At 36.5% G+C, this 18,752-nt stretch overlaps 1 protein-coding gene across 1 annotated transcript; it reads left to right on the plus strand.

Moving 5' to 3' along the window:
• The first annotated feature begins 3,854 nt into the window (after nt 1-3,854).
• Nucleotides 3,855-7,391, plus strand: LOC149780435 (uncharacterized). The gene has a single exon (XM_089936378.1). The coding sequence runs from the start codon at nt 4,216-4,218 to the stop codon at nt 5,803-5,805; it is 1,590 nt and encodes a 529-aa protein (XP_089792504.1). The 5' UTR covers nt 3,855-4,215; the 3' UTR covers nt 5,806-7,391.
• The last annotated feature ends 11,361 nt before the right edge of the window (nt 7,392-18,752 follow it).

The following is an 18,752-nucleotide window of genomic DNA, read 5'->3' on the forward strand; positions in this document are numbered from 1 at the left end:
TAGCCCTGTTTCTTGTTTTTTGTCTTGCAATATTTTCACAATTTCAAGTTTGAAAATCAATTTGTTGAAGATTTTTATCATCACTTGTTACGTCTGATAACAATAGTTTTAAAGCAATTTCATAAATACTTGGTGTTTCAATTTCTACATTTGGTTGATGATGCCATAGACAGGACAAAAGGATATGTAGATCTGGAAAAAGCACTAGAAAATGAACGGGATGTAAGTATGTTTTGGCCAAAAAGTAGTTCAATTAGTGAAACATACATATGTGAATTAACAAAATTATTATTTCCAGAGATTTAAATCTATTTTTCTGTTAAAGGCATCAAGGGCTATTTCTAATGCCTTCATTATTACAAAGCAAATTTAACGAAGCAACTGACAATATGGTATTCAGATATACCAATTAACGTCTTCGATTGCTTGTCAGTGTGAGTTTTAATGCATTAATGTTGGTAATAGATGTGGGAATCTCTGTAAATAATACTTGTTATATCTTTGTTCAATTATGAAATACACCGGAATATAATAGCGTACTTCCAGGTGGACAAAAGGCTTATATGTGATTCATCCACTTCCTCCGAAAGATTAAGGACGGTCATCCTACTGGCACCTGCAAAATAATCCGAAAGACCAATATCTGTAGAACATAAAATGGCCAACAACAAATCTCAAATCACAACAATTCTTTCAACCGACTTGAATCATTGCTACAGTTACATCAAACACTGGGGGCCCCGAGTGGCCGAGTGGTCTAAAGCGCTCTTCGTTACGGATCACTGCCATCTCACCTCTGTCTGCGGCGGTTCGAGTCTAAGATTCAGCCAATGTGGGCATGTGAGAAAGCCTGCCAGTAGCTTCTCGTGGGTCGGTGGTTCTTTCCGGGGTTTTCCGGGTTCTTCCTCCACCATTAATACTGGCCGCCATGTATAGCCTATCGTGCTGAAAAATGGCGTTAAACCCCACAACAACAACAACAACATCAAACTCTAATAGGATTATGTATACACATATCCATTCAAAATCATTCAATTTCATTGTGTCTACCTAATACGGTTTTCGCTTTATTGTGCTACCAATAAAAATGTGGAATTATGTAAGAATAAAATATTTTTAAAATTTGGAAAAGAAAATGAAAAATTGATATAATGGACTGAAAATCTAATCAGCTTATTCTTTTTACAGACACATACAAATATGCAATCCAAGTTCCATTTCTCTGTAGCAAGTGGATTTTGTGCGTTCTTACCAAGGAGTTTCTCAGGATGGACACAAGTACATAAATAGCCAAATAAAAATATCCCTGCTGCAGGAAGTATGGGTGTTATGTTATTTTTGAAAAGTCTTTTCTACTGAGACAACGTATAAGTGGTTTACCTGCTTAATGAATGAGATACAAAATAAACTTACTACCAAAAGTATATTCTTGACCCGTGTTCAATCATCCTACAACGGACTCGGTGCAACTTCAACCTGTTGATAATATCAACGGGAAATAAAAATAGCAACCACTGATGAAAATTGTTTTTCATATAATTAGAAGTTATTTACTATTATTATATTGATATATTCGAGTCTAATTTCCATAACAAAGAATGTTTAATGGACAATGAAAAGTATGATGGAAATATATTGAGGAATGTCAAGGTCACAAAGATGAAACCCCATTAGAAACGGAGCTTTCATTATGTTCAGCTCTAGCAAGCATTTTAACTTGACTTTTATGGTTAGGCTCTACAAATAAACAACATTTCATCCTTGGTCTATGAATGCTTAATCATTGCTTACCTTTGAAAGGACTGAGGATGGATGTGAATTTAGCTATATAGTTTATCCTTGACATATTTTAGTAGGACATCAGAAATGTGGATAAAATCTATGCACTTCAGTTGATGTGATTAGTTTCAAGTTCAACTCCATTTTTTTATTTGTACCTCACAAAGAAATTGATTGTCTGGAAAAAGATTTTCTCTGCATCGCTATGACATAAGTTGTGTTAAACAGCTTCTTGTTGTGCTCACATCATAGTTATTTATCATTCGGTCTATACATCCAGAACGTTTTTTTTTTCATTATCAAAACTTTAACTGATATGTATTGTGTTTTGCAACTGTTTGTTGTGTTAACAGTGTATACAGCAAACAATCCATAGATTTTGTCTCTAGTTTAATGGTATCTCTTACATATAAGATGAAAATGTGATTGTTTGACAGCGTGTCACAAGTTGTTGAGAGCACTGGTATTTGATAAAATGTTGAATCCTTGAATTTACTATTTAGGAGAACTAAGTATATTTATTATAATTATTAATATCATCATTAGCATTATTAGTCATATCATCATTAGCATTATTAGTCACATAGTTATATAGCTTCACCCTGGTTAATGCAGATATTACATCAGGAAATTCAAGGACTTGTCATGGACATAAAAGATTAATTTTCAAGGACAGTAATTAACATTGGAATAATGTTCAGTACGGTATGTCACATTTATTACTTCATTCTTAAATAACAACTCGGAAATAGTTTTGGTTAAACCAGGCCTTGCTGAAAGAGTTTTGGGGTATAGGGTAGAGGTGTGATCCTATTACATAAAATATAAGTGACAAGTCATATACTCTCTTCTTTAGCTGGTGATAAGAATGGCAAAATAAAATATATTTACAGTTTTACATCCTGAATTTCCTCAAAATGTACTTTCTTAGTTCTGCAAATCAGAATTACATGAGCCATGTCATAGGTTCTCAATCTTGATTACACATTTCGAAATTGTCTTGTAATTTGGAATATAAGTGCAATTACATCCGCCTTACTGCAATCAAAATGAAATAAGCATTAAATTCCATAGCGTCTTTTTGATAATTGCAATTGAAAGACCATATTTTCCCACATTATGATTTCAAACATTAAGTGACAGAAACGGGAATACATTTGCAGATGTCAACATGCTTCTCCCTCGCTTATACAATCCGATGTATTTCATGTGGAATCGTTTCATATAAATCCAGTCCTTAATCACAAACTTTCGTAGAATCGACAAAATATCAAAATCTATTCATTCCAGATCAAATGAAAAAGTTGTTGCAATGCGCACTCATTCACAATATGACTCTAAATTTCAATTTTAACTAGGCACGCCATTTTCTTTCGAAAGTTATGTCGAGCGCGCGACTAAGTTCAATGTTATCTGGGCGGAGTTACGTGCGCAGTAATAATGTTGTTGTTGTGTAATGATGAATCTGCGCTTGTTATTTAGTTTGGAATACGGCATACATTCAGTTACTTTGTTTCTCGTAGTGTATTTTGTTAATATAATTAAGCATTAGGTAGAATAAAAAATGAGCATATAATAAAAAGGTTACTGCATTTGTATTGGAAAATATGAACTCGTTTTGTCTGATGGATATACTTCACTCCCAAGGTCGTGCAGTATTTCCATTCAAAAACTAGTTCATATTTTCCCATTCAAATGTAATAACCTATAAATACTGCGCGATTCTGACAATGTAAAGTTAGCGGGGGAAAAATTGAGCATATAATAATAAACAATGCTTTCGGGCATTTCTGCGCACTTAAGGTTTCAGTCTCCAATATTGAAGCAAAACACATACCGAATTCGACCGATTGACGAAAATAAAGTACAACAATGCTTACCATTTGAAAAGAGGCATTTGTCACCAGACTATTCTGTTCAAAATAGTATTCATTTGGACACAGGGTATACCACCCGTGTTTTCCTGACTCGCGATATGTCGGCCTATTCTGCGCACAGCTTTGAAAAGATGTAATGTTTATCCTGTTTATCCTTCAGGCTATAGAAATGAAATATATTACTTTGGACTGTTTCTGTCAGCATTTCAGTCGAGTAATTAGGTCAGGTTTACAGCTAGTTTTACAAAATTCAACGTAAAACTGCCAATAAATGGCTAGATATATTAAGTAAACTAAACCGATCTTGTGAAAAGGTTAGTACAGTTCAACATTTTATATATAAAAAAAAAAATAAGCTATTACGTAGAAGAGAAACAATAATGAATAGGATGCAATGTGTTTACAACGTCTTGTTGATGGGGGAAAAGTTGCTACAGAATTTAGAAATAGACTAAAATTCACTATGATGGTGTGAAAAGCTTGTACTGAATAGTGATTCGAAAAGACACATGAACACACATACTGGAGAGAAACCATTCAAATGTGAAATTTTGATAAAATGTTTAATCAGAATGGAAATCTAAATGATCATCAGAGCATACAAACTGGAGAGAAACCATTCAAGTGTGCAGTTTGTGATAAAGTATTTACGCGTAACTCTGATTTAAAGAGGCACGCGATGACACATACTGGACAGAAACCGTTCAAATGTAATGTTTGTGGTAAAGTATTTACGTGTGGCCGTAATTTGAAGAGGCACACAATGACACATACTGGAGAGAAACCATTCAAGTGTTATGTTTGTGATAAAATGTTTAATCAGAATGGATCTCTAAAGCGGCATTTGATGATACATAGTGGAGAGAAAGCATTCAAGTGTGAAGTTTGCGAGAAAATGTTCGGTCAGAATGTGTATTTGAAGCAGCACATGAGGACACATACCGGGGAGAAATCAATCAAATGTGAAGTTTGTGATAAAGTATTTACGTGTAGCCGTAGTTTGAACAGGCACATAATGATACACACTGTAGAGAAACCATTTAAATGCGACTTTTGTGATAAAATGTTTAGTCAGAATTCTACTCTAAAAGATCACCTGAGCATACATACTGGAGAGAAACCATTCAAGTGTGTACTTTGTAATAAAGTATTTACATGTAGCCCTTATTTGAAGAGGCACATGATGACACATACTGGAGAGAAACCGTTCAAATGTAATGTTTGTGATAAAATGTTTAGTCGCAATGGACATTTAAAGGATCATTTAAGGAAACATAGTGGAGAGAAACCATTCAAATGTGAAGTTTGCGATAAAATGTTTAGGCAGAAAGTATATTTGAAGCAACACATGAGGATACACACTGGAGAGAAACCAAACAAATGTGATGTTTGTGATAAAGTATTTAATTTTACTGCTAGTTTGAGGAGCCATACGAGGACACATACGGGAGAAAAGCCATTCAAATGTGACATTTGTGCTAAAATGTTTAGTCAGCATGGACACCTAAAGGAGCATCTGAGAATGCACACTGGAGAGAAACCATTCAAATGTGAAGTTTGCGATAAAATGTTTATTCAAAATGGATATCTAAAGGAGCATATGCGGATACATACTGGAGAGAAACTGTTCAAGTGTGACGTTTGTGAGAAATCATTTACCTTTAGCTCCCATTTGAAGAGTCACACGAGGAGTCATACCAAAGAAAACCCATTTAAATGTGAAGTTTGTGGTAAAGTATTTAGATTTAGTACTAATTTGAAGAGGCACATGGTGACACATACAGGAGTGAAACAATTCAAGTGTGAAGTTTGTGATAAAGTATTTAGATTTAGTGCATGTTTAAAGAGGCACGTGATGACACATACTGAAGAGAAACCATTTAAATGTGAAGTTTGTGATAAAGTATTTAGATTTAGTACTAATTTGAAGAGGCACATGATGACACATACTGGAGAGAAACCATTCAAATGTGAAGTTTGTAATAAAGTGTTTAGTCAAAATGGATATCTCAAAGAGCATATGCGGATACATACTGGAGAGAAACTGTTCAAGTGTGGTATTTGTGAGAAAGCATTTAGATTTAATTCTGATTTGAGGACTCACATGAGGATACATACTCGAGAAAAGCCATTAAAATGTGAAATTTGAGATCAGATGTTTAGTCGGAATGGACATCTAAAAGAGCATCTCAGCATGCATGCTGGAGAGAAACCATTCAAATGAGACGTTTGTGATAAAATATTTCATCGTAATGGACAACTAAAGGACCATCTGGCGATGCATGCTGGAGACAAACCATTCAAATGAGACGTTTGTCATAAACATATTTCATCGTAATGGACAACTAAAGGACCATCTGGTGAGACATGCTAGAGAGAAACCATTCAAATGAGATGTTTGTCATAAACATATTTCATCGTAATAGACAACTAAAGGACCATCTGGTGAGACATACTGGAGAGAAACCATTCAAATGTGAAGTTTGTAATAAAAAGTTTTGTCAGAATGTACATCTGAGGATACATGCTGGAGAGGAACCAATAAAGTGTGAAGTTTTGATGTCAAGTATTTAGATTTAACGCTAATGAAGAGGCAAATGATGACGCATACTGGACATGAACAATTTAATTGTGAAGTCCGTAATTAACTGTTTAGGCAGAATGGACATTTAAAGTTGTATTTGACTATACACTGTACATACGGGAAAGAAACTGTTGGAATATAAAAGGTCTCACTAGGATTTGAAAACTAGGAGGACAGGACTTCTATTTTTGGGAAAAATAGGAGTCCCACCAGCTAAGGTTCCAGTCCCACTGGGAAGATAATTGGGCATACTTTATGTGGCTAAATGTCCACATGAGAAGAACCAGTGGTTGCCATTGAGTGTAATTATCTAAATTCTTTACACCCCTGACATATTGCTTTTGTTTGACCATCAGATCTAGGCATCTCACTCTTTCTTAAACATGGCTACTATTCCATCAAAACCGTCTCGTTACCACCTTTGTCATTTGCTGTTTAACTCCAAAATACTTACTTGAATTTGCAAACAACATTTTGTCAAAGTCTCAATGTATCTTGATTTCCAGGTCACATATACTACTTATTCCGTTACACTCAGAAACGAACATAATAATGAAAGCTAAAGCTGTTTATTTGATGTACTCTTATAATGAGCACATGTAGGTCTCTAGGTCTTTCTTTCTCTGAATTCAGTCTTTGCAAAGATCCACATTTTCCCACCACTCATCAGTATTTTGAAGTCTTTGAACTTGTCGCCCAGCTATTGAGTCATGCTCTTTTGTTGTACTCTTATAAGGACAACATGAAAATCTGGACGTGTTTCACCAATGAATTCTGTCATTGTAAATATTTATCCACTCAGCAGGTGGTTGAAGCAGGACTGGCAAGCCTTTGAATTTGTTGCATGGCTATTACATGTATACAGAGGACTCCTGTGTAAGTGATTTTCTGCATCCCAGAAAACAAATTTGCATCCAAATATGTGTGATTAAGCCTTTCCGATACCTCTGATAAATTTACAAGGAACTGTAGACTTCAACACTACAGGTTAGAGCATACGTCATCGTTTTCCATCTTGGATTCTCCGTTGGGACTCGAACTTGAAATCATTAGAACAATTTATTAATAGGACTTCAAAAATTTTATTCGTGGATTATTCTTGGATTTGATTATTTAAACCAAAAGTTCATATTTTTTGCATTTTTACTTAATTTTTCCAGGGAAATAAATTATTATATTTTTTTCAAAGCTTGTTGTTTTCACTCTTTTTATTTGAGCCTAAACACGTAACACAAGACCAGGTACTCAAACTGTTGACTGTGGTATACAATCAAGACCACCAAGACATTTTTCTGTAGACTGCTGGCTGCATCAGCCTACTTGTGCAAAAAAAATTGACAATTTCATTGATCACAAGAAGCTAACACCCTTGTGAAATAATTCAAATTCTGTATGTTTTTCACTAAATTTAAATATTTATATATTTTCAGGCAGGACTTATCATTAAGACTCAAAAGACAGATGAACAACAAAGACTTAATGAAATTCTTTCAGAGTAAAATGAAAATAAAAATCAACACATATGAATCTGAACTAAGCTTAAAAGCTTTTACTTAACAATATATCCATGGATTTTAACATTTTCGGTGAAAGTTTTTAAATACAAGGAAAAAAATTATTATAACAATAGCAGTATGGAAAATGTGATCTATAGGTCTATCAAGAAATATCACTCCGGTTTTGGAAATCCAAATAAATTTTTATAAGAGCTGACTTTGTTCAGGATTTTCATATCAGCACACATATTTTCCAGGAAAAAAAAAAGAAGTAATTCTTTTGAGTCCAGATAATCTGGAGAAAAATTAACATATAACTCAAAAACTGGTCACAGACACTTTCCACTTTAAAGAAAAAGCCCAACTACTGAGAATATCTCTCCAAAACAAAGGTTATATCATATTCTAAAACGCAGAAGGGGGGTCATGTGATCATGTTCCAGAACCTCATAAAAATCATTTACCTGTTAAAAATTACATACACCCAGTGTGTCCCTGACAAAAACCAATCATTTTACTCTAAGCTATAAAATTTAAAGAATAGTTTACATCTTAAACGACATAGTCCCATCATGACCTCGACAACAACCAATCATTTTAAAATAAAAATAGAACTTATTTACATGGTTGCTAGTAATTTTGAATCAAGGTCAGGATCTAGGTCAACACGTATGTATGGATGGATGGATGGATGAATGGATGCATGCTTGCATGTACATATGTATGCATGTATGTATGAACGTATGCATGTATGTCCGTCTGTATCTATGTATGAATATATGTATGCATGAATGGTTGTATGGATGCATGCATGTATGTATCTATGCATGCATATATGTATAAATGAATGCATGTATGACCATCAGTAATGTATGTATGTATGTATGTATGTATGTATGTATGTATGCATGTATGTATGTTTATATGTATGTATATATGGACGGATGCATGCATGTACGTATGTATGCATGTATGTATGAACGTATGCATGTATGTCCATCTGTATGTGTGTATGAATATATATATTGAATATATATATATAGATGGATGGATACATTCATGCATGTATGTATGTATATATGTATGTATGCATGTTTATATGTATGTATGGATGTGCCTATGTATGTTTGTATGGAAGGATTGATGGATGCATGCATGTATGCATGTACATATGTATGTATGTATGTACGCATATATGTATGTGTGTATGTATGTATGAATGAATGTATGGATGGATGCATGCATGCATACATGTACATATGTATGTATATATGGAGGGATGGATGAAGGCATGTGCGTATTTATTTATGCATGTATGTATGTATGAAGGTATGACTATGGATGGATGGATGCAGGCATTGCATGTACGTATGTATGTATGAATCTAGATATGTATCTAGGTTTTTTTATGAACTATTAAATTAAGATACGATGCAATAATTTTACAATGTCATCTATATGATACAAGGTTAGTCTGATTCGACTGTTATAATGTCAAAATTCATTTGGTCGACTTTGCTACCTGAAATTCTCAGGCAAAATACGTAAAATCATACTTTTAATCACAAGCGTCTCATCTTGTTGTTTAAAAAAAAAATGAAATGATGTGTGTAACCGACCAGTTAAATATCTAGTCGAAACATATTTCTGAAATACATACATCCCCATGCCTACTTTTCCGCTGCAATACCCTCAGCTTTCTTTTGTGTTATCAATAGTAAGACATGATAATTATCTTCTTGGAATAATGGTGTGCAAGCAAAACGTTGATTAGTTGCTCACGTCCCGCCAAATCACTATGCATGCCCATTGGAATGAATCAGCTGACATGAACAGGAATTCAACAATTGTGAAGTGTATCTGTATTAACGATTTGAACCGACTTGACCAGAGAACAATGGTAAAAATAAATGAGTTATTGGGTATTTATTTATTTCTTTTAATTACTATTGTTATTGCTTGGTAACTTCTATTGGAATGACAGATGTGTTTGTTAATGCATCTTATATCATTTTAAAAAAGGCGTTCAAACCAATTCCCCAGCAGCAGTTTACGTGTGCTCATTTTACATGTTTCAATCTTTAGTTGGAAACAACAGTGGTCATTACCTAATTTAGTTTCGATGATTAATGCTAAGACTGGATACAATTCCATTTCTGTTTCCTGACAATTTAGACATCTTGCTCTCCTAACTGTCAGGACCATCTGATGTATATGCGGATGCCCTCGCTACGTTCATTTCATTACGTTGCGGTCTAGATTAGACATATAATTTAAGATGGTTGTCTGTACACGTCAAACACATGAGAAAGCAACAAATGAGGAAGCCTAAAATCTAAATAGTGGTTCACAAAACATGTAGACCATTTTCGGCGCTAGCAGGCGACGACGCCCGTGAGGAAAATAATCATCTGGTCATGACGTCATGAGGTTGTGAATTGTTGTGTCGTCGGTCTTCGTGAAAAGTCTGGAACTAATTTGTACTTGTATTGATGCCAGACCCCAAATAGCGAATCTTTTAAGGATCGAATGAATAAAACGGCTTTCAATATATAATATTTTACTAGTTAAAAATTGACTACATTGCTTGCATTGTATACCAGTTAATAAGGGGTGGAAATTTTCAGTATTTTCTTTCTTCCTTTGTCTATGGGGATCAACCTTTTCCTCTGTCTCTCAAAACTACGTATTGATTCAAAGTCTGATAGGTGCAAAACGACTCCATAATTTGGATAATCAGCATGATGCTACTGCAGCAGTCGAAGGTATACGTTAGAATGGAGTTGTCACTACAAGGATTCAGCCTTACCAGCAATGAAGGATTTCGGTAATTGACCCCATATTTTGGGATATCTGATAAGTCTTGTTTTGTTTGTACACTTCTAGATTCAACTTGGAACAACAAATGGATGGAGATGATGCAAACTATTGTAACCCAATCCATTAACTATTATCTTTAACCCCATGAAGACATAAAGAAGCTATTATACGACGTATTCCTCATATAGCAGTGTGAGTATGTTATAGCGATTTTGGAACCTCAGTTTTGTTGTGGTTATGGTGCCAACATTAGATACAATGTTCAACAAATGCAAAAATAAACTGCACAAACATCTCTCTTGGAAGTTAAATCCTTTGAAATATATTTAAACGTGAAATACAAAAGTTAAAATATAAAACGTGTCAATGTTAAACGTGTAAATGTTTAAATTGTTTATAAAACATACAAAATAAAGAAACACTTGTAAAATCCTCAAACGAAATGAAGATCAAACTAATAGGATTAAAGCAAAACCGTTGTTGCCATAGTGGACATCAGATCAACACAATTTTTGTTTATGCCAAATCAGACATCATTAACGTTTCCCCGTTGAAAACCCGATGGCAGTATGACTTTATATTATGGGTAGAAAAACGATTTTCATGATGCCTATCATGGTGGCCATACTCAACATCAGATCGGCACCATTTTAATTTAGGACCAAGACTTTACAAGAAGTCTTTTGGTGAGAACTTCATACTGGTGCGACTATCCATTCAGGAGAGTAGTGAAAGGGGTGAGATTAGCGACAATGGGAATTAGCATTAAAAACACCCCTTGGGTAAGATTAGCGACAATGGAAATTTAACATTAACCACCCTGGGTAAGATTAGCGACAATTGAAATTTAACATGGGCAAAAAACCCTGGGTAAGATTAGCGACAATGGAATTTAACATTGGAGAAAGGAAAAAAAAAGGAAATATTGAGATTAGCGACAAAGGCATTCGAACAATGGAAAAAAAATATCGATTCTAGGGACAAAGGCAATTGAACATGGGGAATAGAGTTTGGGTCTATCTAGGGACAAGAGGAATTGAACATGGGAATAGAGTTTGGGTTTGTCTAGGGACAAAGGGGAATTGAACATGTTAGAAAAAAAAACTACTTTAGGGACAAGGGGAATTGAACATGGGATTGTTTTTTTTTTTTTTTTTAAAAAATTTTTTATAAAGGGGTAGGCAATTGAAAAGTCATTCTATTTTCGAGAAATGTGGGTGGCCCTGAAAAGGGCCTTTGGGTTTCTTCTTCTTCTTCTTCTAACACTTCCACTTCTTCAACCATCTTCTCACTTTTGTCACTATTCCTGTCTTCTTTTTCTCCTTTTCTGGCATCCAGTCAGGATGGCCTAGAGCTCTAAACTTTTCCTGAACTTTTATCCAATTCTGATTCAACCTCTCAAACTCTGCCTGTTTCTTTTTGTTTTCCACATCTTTTCTTTCTTCCCTCCATTTCTCTTTAATCTTCTCTACTTCTTCCTCCATTACTTTTCTCATCAGATCTTCCCCTTTCTTCACCTTTTCCAATCCCCATTTTGCATTCCTCCACTCTGTCCAGTACAATATTTTTTCTAGGAAGCACCGGACTTTGATGACACTATCCAGTGCTTCCTTCAAACTTCCCACTCTGAAGTAAGGTGGGTTAATGAAGCCTCTTGACTTATTGACTTCTTCTTCAATCATCCCTGCTATGATATCTCTTGTTGTCTTTAGGCCTTGAACTTGACTCGTTACAAAGTCTTTCATATCTCCACGCCTCCATTCCTCTTCTATTCTTCCTACAACATATTCTACATCCATTATCCAGATATAGATGTCTCTCAATAGATTAAATAGAACTGATACTTGAGTCATTTTGTCTCAGTTTTTCCTTAGAATGGTTCCAACATCAAACTTTGTGGGTTCTTATAGTGAAAGCGCGGACGTGATGGAAAACATCCCCCTAAAAACATAAAATTGATCTTACCTAGATCATGACCTAACATCGCGCGGACGTGAAAGAAAACATCCCCTACTTTTCTCATTTCATGTAATATACTATCCATATAAGTGAAGCAACAATAAACTAACCCCAAATCTACTATTTACACACGCAAATCATTAAAACAAACCCAAATCTACTATCCACACAATCGTACGTGAGCTGTTACAAAACCCAAACTATACTCTCCACATACGCTAAGAAACAATAAACAAAATCCATAATCTACTATCCACACAATCGTACGTGAGCGGTTACAAAACCCAAACTATACTCTCCACATACGCTAAGAAACAATAAACAAAATCCATAATCTACTATCCACACAATCGTACGTGAGCGGTTACAAAACCCAAACTATACTCTCCACATACGCTAAGAAACAATAAACAAACCCAAATCTACTATCCACACAAACATACGTGAGCGGTTACAAAACCCAAACTATACTCTCCACATACGCTAAGAAACAATAAACAAACCCAAATCTACTATCCACACAAACATACGTGAGCGCTTACAAACAAACAAACACACACACACACACTCACACACACACACACACAAGAAAAAAAAGAGTCAGTGTTCATATTCACACTACTCTACCTACACACATTGGCAAATCGATTGTTATATCTTTTCTAGAGATTGGGGTAGCCCTGAAAAGGGCTGTTTTTTAACTCCAGATACACCTTTCTAATGCTGGCACCTTCCTGGTCTGGCACCACACACACATCTTCGACTCCCGTCTCCTTGCCAATTCACCCTTGTTGCTGTAAGCGCAGAGGCGGGTTGAGTGGCTTCACTATTCCAATCTTCTGTCTCTGGAATAGTGAATACTTCCCTTTCTCTTCTTCTATTTCTTATTCTAGGATGAATTTGCATCCTTACCTCCTGTTGTAAATGTGGTGTAGCTACAGGTTGGGGAGATGTTCTTGCCTTAGGTGTCACCTTGCACACAGGGTTCATCATAGGGTGACACCTGATCTCTCTCTTTCTTTCCTCCTCTTCTTTCATTTTTCTCTCTTCCTCCTCCTGTTCTATCCTGGCTTCTTCCACAAGGGCCTCCGCAGCCAGCTCGTTCAGGAGGCATCTGGCATATTCCAGGTGCATCTGGAGTTCAAAATGTTTTTCAAGTCTGCTACTCATTTTTATTGTTGATCAATCAACAAGGGTAGCTAGACTGTCCAGCGAGTTTCAATTTATAGTGAAAGCGTGGACGTGAAGGAAAACATCCCCCTAAAAACATAAAATTGATCTTACCTAGATCATGACCAAACAACGCGCGGACCTAAAAGAAACACTCACTCACTTTTTTATACTACCCATTCCTATTCTAAAAATTTTTTTCATTAATCACTCCAATATACTATTCACATACGCAAAGCAATCCAATCAAACCCCCCTAATCTACTCTCCCCACACTTCAAACAGCCAAAAAAAACCCATGATCTTAATCTACTATCCACACCAACGTACGTGAGATGTTACAAACACAAACACACAAACACATACCCTCACACTATAAAAAAGAGTTAGTGTTTATATTCACACTACTCTACCTACACACATTGGCAAATGGATTGTTATTTCTTTTCTAGAGTATTGAGGTAGCCCTGAAAAGGGCTGTTTTTTTTTTTTTTTTTTTTTTTTGTTTGCTATGGCAATATTTTAGTTTCTAAGAATGTGATGTCCTCTGAGGATAGACTTTCTGGCGATAGGTCTGCTTCTTCGGAAAGAGAAGAAGAACTCTTTGGTGTCGATACGACAATCGACAAAGCCTCTCTCAGGTTCAGGTTCCTGCTGCTGTTGCTGCTGTTGTTGTTGTTGTTGCTGCTGTCTCTGAAGTCTGTATTTCTCTGTCCATTCTTCTTTCTCCCTGTTCACTTCTTCTCTGAAGAGCTCTTCTATCAAGTCTTCAGTGACTTTTAGCATTCTCACATTCTCTATCTCTTCTGGCTTCGGTATCAGACTGTGTCTGACCCTATGCAAATTCACGTAGGCTTCGTTTAGCTTAGCTAGTTTGGAGCACATCTTCGTAGGAGGATGAGTCGACAATGGATGGTTAGACTTGTCGTTGTTGTTGTGTTGGATTATAGTGGTGTGCGCTCGCAATGAGCATGTACCACTGGTTTGTGGTGCCACAGGCACCTTTTTGATTGCTCCTGGGGAAAGGAATGGTGCCACTTCCTCCAGGCATTTATGTGTTCACAGAACACTTTTTGATTGGGCCGTCAGGTCGAAGTACTTTCGTGTACATATCGACCTGATTGTAAGGCCTGTATTTTTGTTTGTATTTGTAAGAGTGGGATTGGACCCAGCACGCACTCTGTCATTCATTTGCATTGATGAGCGACCAGTGGGATAGGACCCGATCTAGTTCGCGTTTTAATTTATGATGCGTGCACTGCACGTATGGGTTTTGATGTCTGTCCGTGGTAAGGGGTGAAAGTGGTCGGGCTCGGGCGGAGTTGTCTTGCCACAGGTTAGCAGGGTTTTTCCGATCCAGGATATTTGTTCTAAATTTCCGTCTTTTGGAATTTGAATAAAAAACTCTGTGCTGTTTTTAAGAGAGGTAGAGTTTATTGAGGTAGATGTTAGCTAATAGGTGACAGCAATTTGATTGGTTTGTTTTGCAGCATTGTGCTGCTGGCCCTGGATGGAATTGGTGTTTTTTCCATCTTATTGAGTAATTATTTAGGGTCCTATTTTTCTAGTTATAAGTTTTGGTTGCAGCCTTGTGCTGCTGGCCCTGATAGTCATTGGGTTTTTTGACTACCTTATGCTTGTAATGTTTTGGGGTATTGTTCTATGTTATTGTTATATTTGCAGCATTGTGCCGCCGGCCCTGATAGTCGTTGGATTTTTCGACTACCTCATATGTGTACGTTTTGGGGTCTTAATAAGGGTATCCCTGATGGTCTATTCTTGCGACCACCTTATGCGTTCTATTTTTGGGATTACATAGTTATATCTAGGTTTATCTTGGCTGTCACCTATGTATAGAGAAAAGAGTTTTTGTAGCTGTTGGTTAGGATGTTAGGAGAAGGATAGGTAAGGAGGAGTGGAAGTAGTTAAGTGGGGCACTATACGTACAATGGAAATTAGCATTACGGAGACCCCTGGGTGAATATACGTACAATGGAAATTTAACATGGCGAAAAATCGTGGGTTAATATACGTACAAGGGGAATTAACATGGGAAACAATTGTGGGCCGATATACGTACAAGGGGAATTTAACATGGGAATAGAGTTTGGGGGTTGTTTAGGGACAAAGGGAAATTGAATATGGGATTTTTTTTTAAAAAAATTTTTTTTTTAAAAAAGGGGTAGGCAATGGAAAGGTTATCTCTTTTCGAGAAATATGGCTGGCCCTGAAAAGGGCCTTTGGGTTTTCTTCTTCTTCTGCTTCTAATTTCTTCTTTTTCTCCACCAAGTTCTTATTTTATCTCCAACACTCTTTCTCTTCTTCTCTTTCTTTTTCTCCTGCTCTTCTTTCTTCTTCTTCTCTTCCTCCTCTTCTTTCTTCCTCTTCTCATTTTCTTCTTCTTTTTCAATCTTTTCGTTCCATTTGCTTATTCTTATTCTTTCCTCTTCATCCTCCTTCTCCTCCTTTATCTCTTTCATGACACCACTAATCTTGTCCTTTACCTTTTTTAAGTTATTAAGTTCCATCTTTACACGATGGGGACTATAGGAATAATGGTCTTCAACCAGTCTTATTAACATCTGCTCCATCATTCCTAAGTTGTCTAAAACGTCTTGTAATGTTTGTATTTTGTCCATTTGGTTAGAAGCCATCTTCTTTTTTATTCTTTGCAGAATGGTTTGAACGACGAATACTGTGGGTTCTTATACTTAAAGCGCGTACGTGAAGGAAAACATCCCCCTAAAACGTAAAATTGATCTTACCTAGATCATGACCAAACAACGCGCGAACGTGAAGGAAAACATCCCCCTACTTTTTCATTTCATATAATAAAACCCAAACTATACTTTCTCATTTCGTATAATAAAAACCCAAACTATACTCTCCACATACGCTAAGAAACAATAAACAAAATCCATAATCTACTATCCACACAATCGTACGTGAGCGCTTACAAAACCCAAACTATACTCTTCACATACGCTAAGAAACAATAAAGAAACCCATAATCTACCATTCACACAAACTTACGTGAGCAGTTACAAACACAAACACACAAACACATACCCTCGCACTATGAAAAAAGAGTTAGTGTTTATAATCACACTACTCTACCTACACACACACACACACACACACACACACACACACACACACACACACATTGGCAAATCGATAGTTATTTCTTTTCTAGAGTATTGGGTAGCCCTTAAAAGGGCTGTTTTTTTTTTGAACTCCAGATGCACCTATCTAATGGTTGCACCTTCCTGGCCTGGCGCCACACACGCATCTTCTTCCCCAGTCTCCTTTCACCTTTCTTCTGGGGAGCGCAGAGGGAGGATGATTCGCTTCAACACCCCAATCCTCTGTCTCGGGAATATTGTACGACATCCTCTCTTCTAGTTTCTTTTCCTCCTCTTCCCTCTGTCTTCTCTCCTCCTCTTTGTTCTTCATTCTTTCCTCTTCTACTATAGCCTCCGCGGCCAGTTCATTTAACAGGCGCCTGACATATTCCAGATGTATCTGGAGTTCAAGAAGTTTGCTTATTCTGCTATTCATTCTTGTGTTGATCAATCAACAAGGGTAGCTAGACTGCCCAGCGAGTTTCAATTTATAGTGAAAGCGCGGACGTGATGGAAAACATCCCCCTAAAAACATAAAATTGATCTTACCTAGATCATAACCAAAAAAACAACAACACGCGGACCTAAAAGAAACACTCACTCACTTTTTATGCTACCCATCACTATTTTAAAATTTTTTATAAATCACTTCAATAGACTATCCACATACGCAAAGCAATCCAATCTAACCCCAAATTTACACCTCAAACACCAAAAAAAGACATCATTTTAATCTACTATCCATACCAACTTACTTAACCACTTACAAACACAAACACACAAACACATACCCTCACATTCTTTAAAAAAGAGTTAGTGTTTATTTTCACACTACTCTACCTACACACATTGGCAAATCGATTGTTATTTCTTTTCTAGAGTATTGGGTAGCCCTAAAAAGGGCTGTTTTTTTTTGCTATGGCATTCTTTTTAGTTTCTAAGAATGCGATGTCCTCTGAGGATAGACTTTCTGGCGATAGGTCTGCTTCTTCGGAAAGAGAAGAAGAACTCTTTGGTGTCGATACGACAATCGACAAAGCCTCTGTCAGCTTCAGGTTGCTGCTGCTGCTCTTGTTGTTGTTGTTGCTGCTGTCTCTGAAGTCTGTACTTCTCTGTCCATTCTTCTTTTTCCCTGTTCATTTCTTCTCTGAAGAGCTCTTCTATCAGGTCTTCAGTGATTTTTAACATTCTCACATTCTCTATTTCTTCTGGCTTCGGTATCAGACTGTGTCTGACCCTATGCAAATTCACGTAGGCTTCGTTGAGTTTAGCTAGTTTGGAGCACATCTTCTTAGGAGGATGAGTCGACAATGGATGGTTAGACTGGAAACAACCCGGTTCTTAAAGTCAAAGCGCGGACGTGAAGGAAAACATCCCCCACACGGTTTTTGAGTCGCAACGTTTAGTGAGTGTCATGAGAGGGATAGTAAGAAATGAATTAGCATCAATCCAACATCCTTATAGCTAAACAAAAGACAAAGGCATTTTTTTTCAAAACACAACATTTTTTATTCAAAAATCACTTAACACTAAACAACAACTCTAACATTTTTAACAATAATCCAACAATATAACATCAAACAATTTTTTCAAAACACAACATTTATTTTTTTCAAAGCTGTATTCTCGACGATACCAACGATCAAACGTTTGGGTAACTGTCCTTGGAACAGATGATCTTCGATCATGGATCGCTGTCCCTTGGGAATGGTGAAGGTTTTCACTTCCACGCGTCGTATGGGATACTTGGCAGTCGTTCTGCTCAACGTCTGACTGATGTCGTTTCCCACTTTAGGTAACACTTCCACACGGCGTACGTAGAGTCTGGCTTCTAGGATTTTGGTTTTGTAACCGTCACTATCAGCCATCAAATGGAAAGCGGCACTGCTACGATTCAGTCTCAGGCGGACATCCACCCCGTTCAGCAAATACTTTTCTTGCA

This window comes from Sinohyriopsis cumingii, chromosome 16, assembly GCF_028554795.1.
Source record: "Sinohyriopsis cumingii isolate HCF-2022 chromosome 16, ASM2855479v2, whole genome shotgun sequence".
Classification (NCBI taxonomy): Eukaryota; Metazoa; Mollusca; class Bivalvia; order Unionida; family Unionidae; genus Sinohyriopsis; species Sinohyriopsis cumingii.

Coding starts and splice junctions, on each gene's coding strand:
- LOC149780435 (XM_089936378.1), top strand. CDS start 4,216: ATGTTTAATCAGAATGGAAATCTAAATGATCATCAGAGCATACAAACT.